The following is a 16,715-nucleotide window of genomic DNA, read 5'->3' as shown; positions in this document are numbered from 1 at the left end:
AATAGGCTCACTAATTTATTTTCTTCAAATTAAGTACTCAAGCGATGCACTTATTCCCAACATTGATTCCATGATTGAACGCATTTCTGGAAGGCTTCTTTCTTTTGACAAAGCAACGGCCTTCAGTTGCTTTGTCGTGGCACTCTCAATGTTGCAAATGGTGGCAAAATGTTTTCTTTTTAGTACGGTTTTTATTTTTGAAAAGAGCCAGAAGTCGCATGGTGCTAGATCCGGAGAGAAAGGTGGATGTGGACAGACAGGAACCTTTTTTTTGCCAAAAATTCGCGGATCAGAAGCACGGCGCGTTGTGGTGATGAAGGGAGAAGCCGTTGACCCATTTTTGTGGTCTCTTTCCCCGTACATCGTTTCACAAACGTTGCAGTGCGCCCTTGTAATATTCGGAGCTTACAGTGGCTCCCTTTTATATGTTCCTGTTTTTATATAAGCCATGGTAGATTTTAATATGCCTTGACATACTATTTTAGAGATATTGTAACAAATAATTTTCAAAAATTGATTTATTTATATTATTTAACATATTCATTAGTTTTAGACTTTTTATTGTAGTGTGATTAAATATAATAAACTGAATAGAGACTGTTTCAGATTCATAATTATGATCGCTTAAAATGTTGTAATATATCAGGACGTATCATGTAGGCATTGAGTCTCGGAAAAATGTAGTGACAAAAACACATAGAACGCTGTACTTCCGTTGTATAACTTATCCCATTGTCCGTTTAACGACAGAATTCCGTGACGGAAATGGTCCATGTGAAATTTTCCGTTATCCGACTGAAAAAGAAACACAAACACACACGATAGAAACGCGTAACGAGGGTGCGAACCGGACGCATTTTCCAAGTAGCTCGTTAAGCGGACCGCGCGTTCGTAACCCCTGCTGGCCGTCAGATTTTGTTTATCGAAGTATTACAGAGATTTACGACCCATGTACCGTTAGATAAAAAAAATCATGTTTATTGTTATGCTTTATTACTAAAATTAATAACGAAGACATGGCATGACATACTTTGTTAAAAGCCTTTTCAAAATCAAACACCTGCTTTGTGGGACGATTTTGCCGCATTCGATTTAATTCAGTTACATCAGATTTTGAAATGGTGCATCAAACGAAATCCTTAGAATGGCATTCTGATTTTATTATTACGGATTTGGCCCACGTTTCCGCGTCGTGTTTTAACGGCAATTTCGCGGGCCGTAATTGAGATAACAACGCCCGAAACTCGAACCAAACACTACAATTAAAACGTTCCTAGAACCAATTGCATAGCCGGGCGTGCGGCCCGAATGATAAGTACTAATTTATGTTAGGACAAAGGGGAGCGGGCCGAATGTGGGTCGCGGCCTCGCGATGCACCACCGCTGCAAATTGGACTGCGATCGCAAAACGAGCGCCGTAATTGGAACGCGCTGAAAGGTAGTCCGGCAGAGGTAAACAACCAGAGGCTATTTTTAATTGAACAAATCCCAATTAACAATAGTTATATAAATACTACAAAGAAAAAAAATCATAGATCTCCATTAATATACTTCAAGTCTAAATAAAATATTTTATAAATGTTTAGGGGTTTACGGCCCTAGGGGTGGTTGACCACGCGGTCAACGAGACTCTGGTGTGAATAGAGTAGGACTTTTTATTGATATATTTACATGAGAGTGACGGACGATTATCGGCGAAACGTTTTCTCAGGTTTCTTGTGGCTGTCTGCAGCGAGTAGGAGGTAATTCTTCTTGCGTCTGGTCGTGCAGGAGTTCCAAGTGTGATTTTATTGTCTGTCGGGGAGCGCGCGTTTGCTGGTCGTCTGTCCCTCTGGCTGTCTTTCACTCCGTCTGCCTCTGGCCGTCTCCTGTCGTACTCTCTGACATTAGTTTGTCTCTGCACTTCAGTCCGGGCTTATCCTTTAGGGGTTGAGACTTGCTGGCCAATTGCATAAGTGCAGCGATATTCCAGACAATCGCTGCAGTTGCTTCGTAGAACGGGGAAATACGTCTACGCCTTTAGAAAGCGACGTTCGCTCGCCATAGATGTGGTGATTTATGATATCCGTGACCGTTTCGCTTCGAAGGGATTCTCTTTTACGCCATTATGGTATTTGTCTCCATTGGTAATAAATTATAATTTTTGGTCACAGTAATTAACGTGAGTTTAGGGGTTTGAGACCAGGACCATTTTAAACATGGCCATTTTGCGTTTTTTCTACAAATGTATAAATTACTATAAATATAATACATTTCATTCAAATTTTCATAAAATTAACACAATTTTGGATGTGCTTGGGTGTCAAAAGAGATAAGGCTACAGTCTCAGGGGTATCTAAATGGGGTTCCTTTTCCGGGTTAGACCAGCTAAGCCCCTGCGTCAATTGTAAAAGGGATTTGTAATGGTCTGTTTTAAAAGTTTTTTGTGGAGGTTACATTCCTTATCGACGACGACTCAAACTGTCACTCTTTGACTCAGCTCAAATTTAAAAAAAATCGTAGATTGAAATAACTTATCGATAGACGAGTGGTATAGGTTGCTGATTATTGCACTGATAAGTCTGATTTTAAATCTTACATGGACATTTCTATCATGTATATAAGATAAACATTATAATTTTGATCGATTATCACGAAAAAGGCTTACCTAGATTTTTAGATTCTCCTAAATACTTTTTGTAATGAATAGTTTAAGTAATATGTTATTTTATCTTATATGTTTATAATTTTTTTATCTTATAGTTTAAGTAATATGTTATTTTATCTTATATATTGTTTATTCTTATTAAAAACCGTGTTTATCTGGGTACCAAAAGTGAACACAAAAATAAATTTTTAGTCTCCTTCCTACAAGGGTATGATGTATTGGCGACACTATAAAATAAAAACTGAATTTCATATTTCATCACAATACGACTTAAGAAATATATTATCAAATGTAATAAATATATGTACATATAATATGCAGTAATTTAGATAGATCAAAGTTGTTCAATATTTAAAACAATTTACGCTGTATAAAATAATTGTTAGAATTACATTACTCTTCAAACACAAAGTTTATTAGTAAAAATACAAAAAATTATAATATTTGCTAAAAAAATAATATTAAATATAGAAATGTATAAATATAAAACTAGATTTACATATCATACCATATACTGTAGGTTTTGATGCAAATTTATTTAAATATGCCTTTAAAACTTTTAATATATTGCCAAAATCAATAATAAAAAAATCGCAAAAAAGTTAATAACTTTGGCAATAAACTTTGTACTAAGGCAAAATATAATTTTAAGATAATAGTATATGTTTGGAATAAAAAATCAGATATAATTATTCAAAATAAATATAATTTTTTATTTAGCTTAATATAGGTAATTTTTACAATAAACATACATAACATATGTACATATTATATTATAGACATGAACAGAAAATAAAATATTATAATTTTTTTCATAATGCATGAAGACGATTCTTTAGTTCATCTCGCTACAATTTTATTTTTGCGGGTTGTCATAGGAACATTATTATCCAAATTCACACCTCCGTACATAATTCCCCTTGCTCTTTCATTTTCCGTACATATTAACCTGAAAAATATATGTTAAGAAAGTGATTTAAATTTGTGAAATTGTTAGCTTTCAAAAATAAATTTAAAAAGTATATTAGTGATTCGTAACAATTATTAGTCACTCACTTACGACTAGTCTATCGTGTTAGTAAAATGTTTTAAATAAATATTTTTTTTGTCATAGATGAATAAAATCAACGCGATATTAACTTACGCGATAAAAATCAGACTTTATTGGTTTTTCCCTTTGAATATATGTTTTAAAAATACGAATTCACGCTCTATATTTAAAGATATTTTTGAATTACTTAATATATTACTTATTCATATATAGACTATATCTAACTAGCAATTCTCAAAATTATACAAGCATAATATTTTTTCAGCTCCAGCAAAAGCAACTTGATATTTAAACAAAAATCAGCTTTGTCTACATTTTAATAAAATAAGTTTTATTTCAATGAGAGTTCTACGTATTAATCACTTGGATTTTAAATGATTAATGAACAATTCGGTTTTCGCGAAAAGCACTTAACAATTTATTTACCAACTCAATTTAATTACAGAACATAATTTCCGTCAATTAAAATTAAATAAAAATACAGCAGAATTTTGCTACTGGAAATCGAAAATAAATTCGATTCGGTGTGGCACAAATATTTAATAAATTTACTTGAATCAATAAAAGCCTAGATGAATATAAATATTATGTTAAAACTATTAGGTCGACAAACTTCATATTAAAATAAATTACATGTTTTCTAAGTTATAGGTCGATGTTTACGACATTTATTTATTGTTTAAAGCGTTTGCCTTATGTGTTATAACGGGGTTAACACAATAAAAAACTATCAAGTAGTGAGAAGTTAGACTGAAATAAATGTCAGTAAATCAGTGACCTATTTTATTAATTATAAGCTATTATTATAGCATACATATTGATTGTGTATTACGATATTTATCTGTAAAACAGATCTATAAAAATTAATCTCAAATGTTCAATCGGAATTAAAAAATTAAAATAATCGCTTATTCCAATCTCACAAAAACAATAAAAATTGAAAAAATATATGGAATTTGTATGCAGGCTTTCTATTTTTAGTCATTGATTATACTATTGGTATATTTTACTTGTATTAAAATGTAGAGTTAGGTTAAAATCATTATAGCATATACTTATTCTTTATAAACCTTAACATTTTGGCGAATGTCAATAGAGGGACATCTCTATATTTATTATTGCATGTTTTTTTTTTACATAAATCATAACAAATTTAAGCACAGAGTATCGTGATTAAATCTTTAGTGTATAGATTGAAAATTTGAAAAGTGGTTTTCAAATATTTATGAAAAGTATATCATTAAATATATTATATTATTTTACTAGCCTTTTGAATAATTCATCAAACGCTCATAAATTATAATAATTTTAGGCAAAGGCTCCAGAAAGCGCAACACGCGTCGAAAATACTCTTAACTTAATTACGTACTTTTGCGTTTATTATACTCCAAATACACACACACACACACACACACACATGTGCACATACACACACTTCGTGGCTTTATATTTTCTTAACATTCATTATATATTTCAAAAGGAATTTCTGTGCGCGTACGCCTACTTTGATTATATACCGCAAATTCCATATTAAGGCTGCGGTTTTGTTTTAGTCAATTAGTGCGACTAACTAATACAACCATTTTATATATTAATTAATACTATATTATAACCAAATTTTAGATCAAATGTCACTATTAATAGTTACCAATGATAATAATACAAGTATTAAACTTTAATTATAAAACAAATTACTATTTCGATACTAAAAATTTCGACACATTTTTTTTAAATTTATTAGTCATCAATTTATTTATTTTATTAAAATAAAATGAAAAATATATTTATTTTCAATTTTTAATACAGTTACATTTTTAATTAAATGTATTATATTTTTTATTCAATAAAACTTTTATAGTCAATATGTTTTAAAGGTAAGGATAAAAGGTCACAAAAAGCCGGTCTGTTTTTAAAGAGTGGACTAGTTCCAATCTCTCTTTCTCTTTCCCAGTGTTCTCATTAAACTCAATTATGTTCCCTTGCACACAAAAGTGTGAGTACATAGCAAACAAGTCCAATTAAACTTTTCCTATTATATATCTGATATACGATATCATCGCCCTGTGGCCTAGGCCAACGCTCGCCCCCAAACGAATATGTAAATCTACGTGGCGTACGCAAAGTTTTAGACCTTTAACTTTTCTGTTTTATTTTCAAAACGACGATGCTTAAAAATTATTATATATTGCTTACAAACTTAAAAGAATCAAATTAGAATAATGAATAATAATGTCCTAAAAAAAATCTTATGAATTTATGCAATGACCAAATACTTTAAATGTTTATACTAGTTAGCAAGTATAAAAGTATACACTTTAACAAAAGGCAAACATTCAAAGTGGCACAATTTCGTTTCTCGAAATACTGAAAATAATAAGTGCAAAAGTAAAGCTCTTTCAGAAAAAACAGAGTTTTTAATTACTGGCATTCCGACGCCATCATAAAAATAACAACTTTGAAAAAGGAACCTCTTTCTCTTTCTCTCACTCTCTCGTTCTCTATATACCTTTGATGTCTGGAGAAGGCTAGACGGATCGTTAGAACGTGATGGGCATACCCCACAGAGCCTTGTAAACTTTCGCGAAAAGGGTCGTTATGACCATTTTTTCTACTTTCACCCGCTATCAATATGTTCCAGCGGCCATTTTGTTTATGTATACCCTTTTCAGAATTTTTGCTTTAATAATTTATCATCAACTTGAGCTTAAATGAACTAAAAATCCGGTATTAAATACCTTATATCCCATCTCACATAAATAGATGAGGCACATTGAGAAAACGACATAAAGCCCATACAGGTTGTGCAAGAATAAAACGTATTATTCAAAAAAATGCTATATGCATATAAATGGAATGATATAAATAATAAAGATTTCTTTTTTAGAGAGATGTTTCGAGATTAATCATGTGGTCAATAAAACGATTTTTGTTACTGTATTTAGATTATAGATTATTAAACTACATTTAGGTTTGAATTTAAAAGTTGCATAAGTAGTAACTAGCTTGTAGCATTTGACTGGATTTACTACAATAGTGTAAAGGTAGTTTTGGGAATGCATGGAGAAAATTCAATACCGAGATTAATTACGTAATTTGTTCAGAGCTTATTTATTGTTGATTCTATAGAACGTTCATGGGTTTCCGTCTCTCTTCCATCACCTAACCAATACCTGATTGTCTATTCCTTAATATCAAGAGTTCCCAAAAACATATTTTGCCAATTAAAGTTAGTTAGTTAGTTAGTTAGTTTTACGCCAATTAAAGTCAGCACATTACTCTAAGACATTGCCCAAAAGTCCTCAAATATTTATTATCGAATGTCTTCTGTAAAAATATTACAAGAAAATACTGTGCTAACAATAGAACGCTGAAACGAACATGGCAACTTTGTTTTCCTTGAAGGTTTTGAAATATCTTGTACATATTTATCACTGACCTTCCTGAAACCTATACTCTTTACCAATCACTCTTTTTTTATTACTTTGCCTTTTCTACGTGTCCACTTTTGCCTTCCGTTTTATTATCCTTTGTGAAATCCCCTCTTGATCCATTGTTCTTTCTGGAAAACAGTCAATGTCCTTCAACTGAATAAATAATGACAGAGACTGGTTAATCATATATTTAATGAAAAGTAGATTGTAGCAAAAAAATATATAATGTGTAACAAGAAAATCAATTTGCCAAAAATACAAGTTTAACACAAAAAAAATGTTATGATTTAAGAAATAATATTTTTTTTTGTGGGAAATCATCAAAAAAAAAAACAGCAAAAAAATATGTTTTGTAGTATGATATATTTATACTTATAAATTAAGACTTTAATTTAATATAAAAAGTGCGTTGTATATACTATTGTATACAATAATAAAAATACTATAACAAAAATTGTAAAAAATTGTAAGCATTACCCTAAATAGGCTGACCCCGGGGGATTGATTGGGACTTCGTTATAGGAATACTACGTTATAGGGGAATTAGGCACGCATACAACATTTTAGATTAGGTTATTTTAACTGTATTTTTTGAATTTAACGAAATCAGCAAATATTTTTTTTTTCTCATTTTTATATAATAAATGAACTAATATTTAGTTTGTAAACAAGGTGCAAGCAAAACTATGTTCTTATTGCATATTGTTTTTGATTTGTGTCATTGATTTTGCGAGTGCCAGGAGAGTCAATCGCAAAAGTTTTTTGAGTTATTTTTTTAAAATGCGTAAGCATACAATGAATATTTAATAAATTAATAAACTTTTTCTGCAGTATATTTTATTTCAGGATATTAGTAAAAAACTATTAATTATATTAAAAACAAACGATAATGGTAGAAATGAAAAAAGTTGTTTTAAGTTGCAAACAGTTGTCAACTATTATTTATCATATTTCGATTTTTTTGTTACGAACAAATTATTGGCTGTAAATTTTAAGAAAAAATAATCAAAAATACGCAATTTACAATATTAAACTAGATAAATATAACAAATTAAAAAAATTAAATTAGCACAAAAAATATATTATTTAGTTAAAATTATTTTTTTGTCCACAGGTACAACTCCAAGTTGACTCAGTTGGCACTTCCCAGCGTCGTTTTCGAGCCTCGTTACAGAGGATCGGTGAGGAATTTAGTTTATGCAGATCAGCCAGGAGCTGCTCCAAGGAGACAGGAGGCGAGGCAGCCTCGGGACATAAAGGTAATTCGCAATCGATTAACTATATAGTCGCGGAAAACTTTACCCGGTGCAAGTTTATGTGTGTTCCTTAGTTTATGCTAATAGGAAACAAAAAGTCATTTCGCATTTGTCGGAAGTTTGCCGAGAAAGTAGGCGGAAAAGGAAGCCCTTGACGTATCCCTTGACGAGGGTCAAAGTCTGTGACGCAGGCGTTTTGTGTAAATTAAGAGATCATAAAAATTATGTTCAACGGTTATGTTGTACAGGCCAGAGTTAAATTCATTGAGAAACATATATCAAGTCCAGATATATTTGATTTAGGTATTTCCCTTTAACCAATTATATATTGACAGTTTCATACGTATATATGTACGTTTAAATCAAATAGAGAATCCTTCCAACCATGAATCCACACAATCGTTACAATATTATTATATAGTGTTAGCAAATAAGCAAACTTTAGATACAAAAAATATTTTGAGCGTGCTGTGGTGTGTGCCGGTGCATTGTCATGTTTTTTTCAATTCTTAGTATAAAATTATTAATTAATATGGGAAAAGAGTAATATTTATTGCCACTTTTTTTTCATCATCGATTTTTTGAGCTGTCATATATTTTTTACTATGACAATAAAAAAGTATATTTTCTGCCACTGTAAAAAAATTTAAGCACAAAATTTTACCATTCTAAAAAGGCAATCAATTGTTTTTTTATACGGATTTCATATATTCTATTTTAAACTCAAATATTAATATATAAGATCTACAAAATTTACAGGATTAAATATTTTCAGAGCAAATTAAACGATAAGAGTTAATTTATTAATCGGATTATTCGATTACGTCACGTTTCGGTGTTTGACGGCTATAATCCTATTGAGCTGAAAACGTGCGGTAGGCTTATATATTTTAGTAATTCGTTGAACGTTTTTAACTGAAATGTTTACAGAAATAAAACAATCAACATATAGGTAAGCTAAATTTATGTTAGAAAAATATTAGAGGTAGAAAGAGTATGCATATATAAAACTATTTATAAGCTATAAAAAGCTATATGATATATTGAAATACATTATTAGAGATTTAATATAAATTACACATATTTATTGAAATATAAGCTAATAGTAATACAGTAAGTCCTTACTTGATTAATTGGTTCCGAAAGTTTTTGTCTAAGTCGAACAAAACCTTAGTTCGAGCACTGTTTGATATAATATGGGTACTTTTAATAGATTGATAACATTATAAATGTCCTACATATGTACATATTCCTAACAACAGAAAACGTAAAAAAATATTTTTTCAAATACGTAGTTATTATATATATATATATATTATAAAAGAAACATATGTACATATATTTATCTTTTAAAATATATAGTTCGTACTAGATTTTTTTTGCTCTATATAATTTAATTTATTGCATTCGATAGCAACATTCACTGTTTTTAGAAATCGTTCTCAATCTTATTTATATAAATAATTAGTCATCTTCTTGGAACAATTTTTTTAATTGCTCATATTCTAAAAAAATATCCTCAAGTTACATCACAACTTTTTTTGCTCATTACCGTTAAAAACTAAATCCTCAGATTCAATTTATTAGAGATTTTAAAATAATATCTTGAATTTCTTCAGTTTACATATACTGCACTACACTCTCTGAAAGTTGGCCAAGGTTGGCCAAGGACGGAGAATATAGTAGGTTACTTCGGTCGAGTTCGGTTTTGCTCGCTCTAAGCTCTCTCGAAAGTTGTCCGAGGTTACCGAGAAAGTGGGGGTAATTCAGTCGACTTGGCCAGCTTCGAGCGCTTCCGAACATTGTCGGCAAACAGACCGAAGTCGGAGCTGCTCTTTCGAGCGCAAGCGGTGAGATACTTCCCCTTTCGCTCTCTCGCGTGTTAAGTGACGAGAGTGAGAGAGATAAAGATATGGTTTTTCGCAAACTGAGATAGAACGAGTAACTCAGTTCAATTTCAGTATGCGCGTAGGCGTCCTATGGTTAACACGCACGTCGAGCGCTGCATCGTAGTTGCGTGTTCAAGTTATAATACCACATGCTTATCGGGGACTTCAACAGACTCTTACTGACATCTTTGAATATTTTAGGGCACCAAAAGGGATTAATTATATTTTTGATAGTATATTCTTCTAACAGATATCGTTATTATATTTTTTTTTCATATAAAATTAAATAATTAAAAAATAATTAGTGGTACTTGATTTTGTTAAAAAAAATCGTTTCGAATATCCTTATGTATTTTCCTAGATCGGTTTATATAAATGTTACACCATAACGAATTCTTATTTAGAAACGATGGCTACAAATTCTAGAATAGTCACAGATGTGGTGTTCGTATTCTGAAGTATCATTTTTATGCCTTATGACATTTTGCAAAAGCCGACAAAGATTTTGCGTAAATTAAATATTTACGACCGAAAAGCTTTCACTGATATTATATTGGTGAGTTCCCACAAAACTTTTATAACTATCAGTAGCGTAATTTTAATAATATGACAATTTAAAAATTACGATTATTTGGCACATTTTTCGATCGCGCGCAAATATGCCGGCTGTACGTGACAGAAGCCGCCGTCCGTACGTCATTCACGGCCACCGTCCGGACGGCATATAAAATTTGCAAGTGTGGTAGCTTTCTCCAAGTCGTAGGTCTCGGCTGACTTCAGTTGTAACTTCAGTTTGGACAACTTCCAGAGAGTGTAGTGCAATGACCTAGTTCATTATCAACAAACAATGAAATCTTTAATGGTCTTTTATTATAATATCCACATTTTTTACATGATGCATTAAATGATTGCGAAACGATTTTTACCATTTCAAACAAATAAAAATGAATACTATTCTGTTTCGAAAGTAAGGCTTATCAATGGAAAAAAGATCTTAGGATTTGATAATTGAAAATATTACACGGAAGATCTATTAGCATATTTTATATCAGTGAGTTCCGAAAAAAAAAACACTCTTTTGTGTGAAAAGAGTGCTCAACAGAAAATACCCTTTTCACTGCGTCAAAGAATTATTGTTATTCTTACTTCTTTGTAAACGATCACTGCAAACTACTACGTGACAGCTTCACTTTGAAAACTTTTTGTAAATGTGTGAATGAAGCAATGCAATTGGCCCATCAACATCCTCATCTGCGATTCGATAAAACTGTCTCAAACCAAAAATATAAAAATGCGACATTTGGTCATTGAGATAGAGAAAGGCAGACAGATGGATGGTCCAGCATCATCACAACACATTATAGCCGGCAATAATTAATTAAAGTCAGCACCTGATAGCGGAAGCTATATTTTCATATATACGCAATTTTAATATAACCTGTTACAAGCTTTTTCAGTGACTATTTTGACTGAAAAGTTACACTCCTTCAGCCTTAAAACCCGAAGAAAACTTAGTGTAAATATTTTAATTTAATAAAAGTATATCTCATAGCATAAATGTTTCTTTGTTTTCGTCGAAACATTTAGTAATACAGATTTATCTTGGGAAGTTATTATATAAACCCACAACCCTAAGGCGTACTCAATTTCGTGGACCTACATAGCTACTTTTAAATCTATTCCTAATATGGAATATAAAATATGCACATATATTTAGTATTTAATAATAAATAAAATATTCTGGTGCAATATTATTTTAGTATGTTATCTCATCATTTTAATTGATCAAGCATACTCATAAAATACTACAATAAGTAAATCCATTTATTTTTAAAACCGATCTGATCACCCTATTTTTTTAGTATTTTTTTATCTGCAACATCAAGCGTAATATGTATTTTCACAAAAAAATTGTTTTGAAAGCTCGACTGTTGTTCAGATAATATATTATGGAAAATAGCAAACTTCCTTACTTGACTGCTTTTTACATACAGTGTAATGTTTTACATAGTAGCATTAAGACAACCATGTTTATTTAAGTTTATTAAAAAAATACTTTAAATAATTAAAATAAAACACACTTTTATAAAATGTTCATTTTCTTAAATTTGTAACAAAATATTATAATGTCACTTTATTGTAGACATATTCAATTTTCAGGCGACATTTTCACCCACGCAACATCATTCTTTTAAAAGCTCATATTCGGTTTCGAACAAAGAAAACACAGCCTCCCACATACACAAACGAAATTCGCGTGGGCATTATAAAATAGCCTCATTAAAAATGTCTCACCAGGGTACCTTTCCTTTGTCGTTGCAAATTCAGGTATCTTTCTTCCGCGACAGTCGAAGATTAAGAACTTTTTAAAAGCGTCACTTTGACTCGTGCGTCACGTACCGGTTTGGGGTTGGGGTTCGTCTCGCGGTTATTGAGAGATCGGCAACGGCACTTTAGAGCAAAAGTCTATGTATGTGTGTGTGTGAAAATTCGAACCGAGGAGCCTTCAATAATGAAAGTCGAGCGTGAGAACGAAACTTTGAGACACGAGCTTTCGCGCTTTCCGCGTCGCAAATGCAGCGACACACAATGAATTTTCCGGCTTTCGTGACAGTAAACTTTCAAAATTCATAGATCTTGCTTCTAAACAGCGAAATTCTATCATTGAGGTGGTGTGAGTGGCATCTCTGGTCTTTAATTATATGCTATTTTTTTCAATTAGAGCATTACTTTTTTGTATAATATACTTTTTGCATTATTGCAATTTTTTATCATATGTACATCGACAGATATAAATCGGCGCTTTTGTAAAAAGGCGGTTTATTTGTTCAATAATGGCACTGTGAATAAAACACACATGTTTATAAAAAAAACTTGGGGTTAATCCTTTTGACCTAAAAGGGTCTGATGTCGTTCGCAAAAGGTCTATTGAAAGACGTAGATAAGAAAACCCAATAAATATGTAATGTATTTATATTTTTTGTATTCATAATACCATAATAATCAAAATAACAAAAATGAATAAAGTTGTATTTGTTTCAATAGAAAACATACCAAGTGAAAAAGTTAGAATTATCCCACGTGTGTATGTTCTTTGTAAATGTTTTATTTAATTACTAAACGACTTTTCCAGCAAGGGACGTATCGTTCTACAGTTTGCTTGGAGTTAAAGTTTTATTTATTTCGTTCAACTTGTACAAATTACTGTCGGAACGAAATGAATAAATTGCACTTGTACGGCTATGAAATATGCCATTTATTTAACTTGTAAAAACTCCAGTTAATTAAAAACACATACTACAGTTACACAACACAGTTTAACGTTCTTGGTCAGATATAATATTCGCTTTAAATTTTAACTAGGCCATCATGAGGCAAATTATTGTTTCAAATTAACTTTAATTACAATATGGCAAAAATAACAATGAAGACTTAATAGAGAGAAATATATATTATTATTATTTACTTTAAATTTGGCACACCCGATCGAAACTTTATTTTTCATCAAAGAAAATTACTTCCACTTAGTTTTATTTTTAACATCGTTGCTAGCGACATCATATTGTAAATTTACGCATAATTGGCCAATGTATCTTATGTTTCTTTGCAAAAAAATTCTACTTAAGCTATTTTGTTTCTATATAATAAATAAGATACTGATTTGATGAAGCGTTAAATATATTTTTGCTCACTGTATTCTCAATAACTTACATAATATCGAAAAAACACTACGTATCGCAAGCTCTTAAGCATGTGGCACACAATACATAACAGTGAAGTCAAAAATGCGTGTAGCGCTCGTTACATATAATGAAAAAATCATTGCTTTTTAATTTTTTTATTATTATTATTGGTCATAGACTCATAGCACTGGTCATACAATACAAAATACGAACTTTTTAATTCATGGCATTACAGTTAAATAGCACAATCATGTTTAGTATATTTGTATAAAATAATAAAAAAAATATTTATGTATGTTTTATTTAATTTAATAATTTCGCTAATAAATAGTGAATTTTGAGTAATAATAAAACATATATATTTTGCACTTAATTTCGCCCATGGCGCCTTATTTAATGGTCGCTTGTAAAAAAGGCCCTTCGGAGGACACTTTCGAATCGGAATTTTTTATTCGCCAATCTGAGCTCCCTTTATAATTTAATGCTTCGGGACTCGGCTCTCAAAGGACGTCCAGACAGAATTGTTAACCGAGACGGATTCTGAAAAAAATACGGGGACGTAGAGTAGAGAGAGAGAGAGAGAGAGAAAGAGAAAATTTTGTGCAAAAATGACGTCGGTAAATCTGTATAAATAATCGTTCCCCCGTACGAGAGTTCAAAGAGACATCAAAAGGAATCGAAATCATATTTCATGAGGAATAACCGGTCGGTTTATCGTACAGGATTGACGGATAGGTCCCTGGAAGCTTCCTGGAGTGTCAAAGGACTCTTTTCCCAAGGCCGAGCGGTAAAAGGGTCTTCCCAATCCGATTTCTTAAGATGTTTACCGTACGGCAAAATTAGCAATCAATATTTAAGTTATAGTATCAAGAAATTTGTTCGAATATCTTGAACCTCATTTTATACATTAATAAATTTTTAATAAATGAATAAACTATAAATTTAAATTTAATATTTTTATAAACCTTAATATGATTTAATCTAATTTAAACTAACACGAAGGATGTTTGGAAAAACAAGAGTATTAAACGTTTAAATCCTTTGAGTAGAGAATTAATTTATAAACATTTATTAATTTATTGATATACACCTTTACGTATTTTCTAATTATTTATTTATTAGTATTTTATGTTGCATTTATATTAAATTATAGAAAACATTAGTGATTTTTAACGTTTATTTGCTTAATTATATATTTTTTCTAGTGTTTATTTTACATATTTATTATATATTATTTTGCTTTTGTGGATTTTTTTATATTAATATAGAGACTTTCTATATTTTTATAAAATTAATACAAAATATTTTTTGTATTATTTTTGCTATTATTTACTATAGAAATCATTTGATCAAATTAAAAAAATATTATAAATTATAATGTTTTTTTTTTATTATTTTTTCAGTTATATATGTATGTAAATATGTAGCTTTCTGTGGTGAAAAATTGACCGCCGTACGTGTACGGACTCAAAGGGTTGAGTTTACAATGTCAATTATGTAATAACAAATTATTTTTGTTTACAATAGTGACGATATGAATAGGCAAAATGTGACAAAATGGTGTCGTGATTTTAATTAAGCAGAAATAAATGACGGTCATGATAAGAAATAAAAGAGGGCTATCTGATATGTTAGGCACTTGTTAGGCGTTTACTTGTCTTTTTTGCATTGTTTTCGATATAAAAGCATTCGTAAAAGCTCCAGAGGTGCCTTTAGGGATGCCAATCTCTATTAATTTCTTATCTTCACGTACAATTTTTTTATTGCGTCTTTAACACGTGTATGCAATAAGTTATTTTCTCACGGTCAATGCATATTTGAAATTCGTACTTTGTACCTGTTTAGGTGGTCCTTATACTTTATATATATTATTATCAGCAACAAAAATATATAATATCTAACACTAAATCTGATAAATAGCAATTTTTTTCTAAAATAAATATTTGTTTAATTTATTTAATTAGTTGTAATTATTTATTGAATTCAAAAAAATATATTTTATATTTATATATATATATATATTCTTTAAACTATTACATAAAAAAATACTCTAAATGAGATGGCAAAGCTCAAAGAGAATAATAACAACATACTAAGAAAGACCAAGGCTTCAATGGTCGATAACTGGAAAATTTCTAGGAGAAGGCGAAGACCCATCTTGGGTTTTTGGAATATAAACAAATAAATAAATATGTTAAATTTATAAAATAATATAATATATAATATATTTGAGGTTTATTTTGACTACATATATTATGTAAAATACCTAATTTATATGAATTTATTTTTAATAGTTATAGCATATATGAAAAAAAAGCACACGTCAAAATAATAAATATTTTATTAATTTAACAATTTTAAAGTTGCTCCTGTATTTTTAATTTTCGAACTCTATTGAAATTGTTTTATTTTTTTTATGAAATTTAGCATCTCCAATTTTTTTTTAAAACATTTTCGAAACATTCTGTGTTTTATAGTAATCAAATAAATAATATTTAAAATGTTTCTATATATTTAGGAATAATGTGATATATATAATAAAATATGTTTTATTGTAAAAAATTTAAGTATTTGTTCTATATATTTTATTTAACTTCTAACGCGTTTTGAGCTTTCATCGATTACTTTATTGTCACTCTGTTAAATGTTGCCCATTTGAGTTACCATATTTTACTTTAAAATTTTAGGGATCTGTATTTGATTTTTGTTGATTATTGTATAAGTAAATTCATATTTAATCATACAATAATATATATTT

At 30.1% G+C, this 16,715-nt stretch overlaps 1 protein-coding gene across 2 annotated transcripts in view; it reads left to right on the top strand.

The window, feature by feature from the left end:
* Nrx-1 (Neurexin 1) overlaps positions 1-16,715 on the top strand; it is a 209,084-nt gene that overhangs the window by 55,028 nt on the left and 137,341 nt on the right. For both annotated transcript variants that reach the window (XM_088189849.1, XM_088189848.1), the window contains one exon: positions 8,244-8,388. In XM_088189849.1, the coding sequence (XP_088045975.1) occupies positions 8,244-8,388 (145 nt within the window). The remainder of the gene's footprint in view (positions 1-8,243; positions 8,389-16,715) is intronic.

This window comes from Plectrocnemia conspersa, unplaced genomic scaffold (genome assembly GCF_051122295.1).
Source record: "Plectrocnemia conspersa isolate PC_06_02 unplaced genomic scaffold, ASM5112229v1 ptg000008l, whole genome shotgun sequence".
NCBI lineage: Eukaryota > Metazoa > Arthropoda > Insecta > Trichoptera > Polycentropodidae > Plectrocnemia > Plectrocnemia conspersa.
This window is presented reverse-complemented; position numbering and strand designations above follow the sequence as displayed.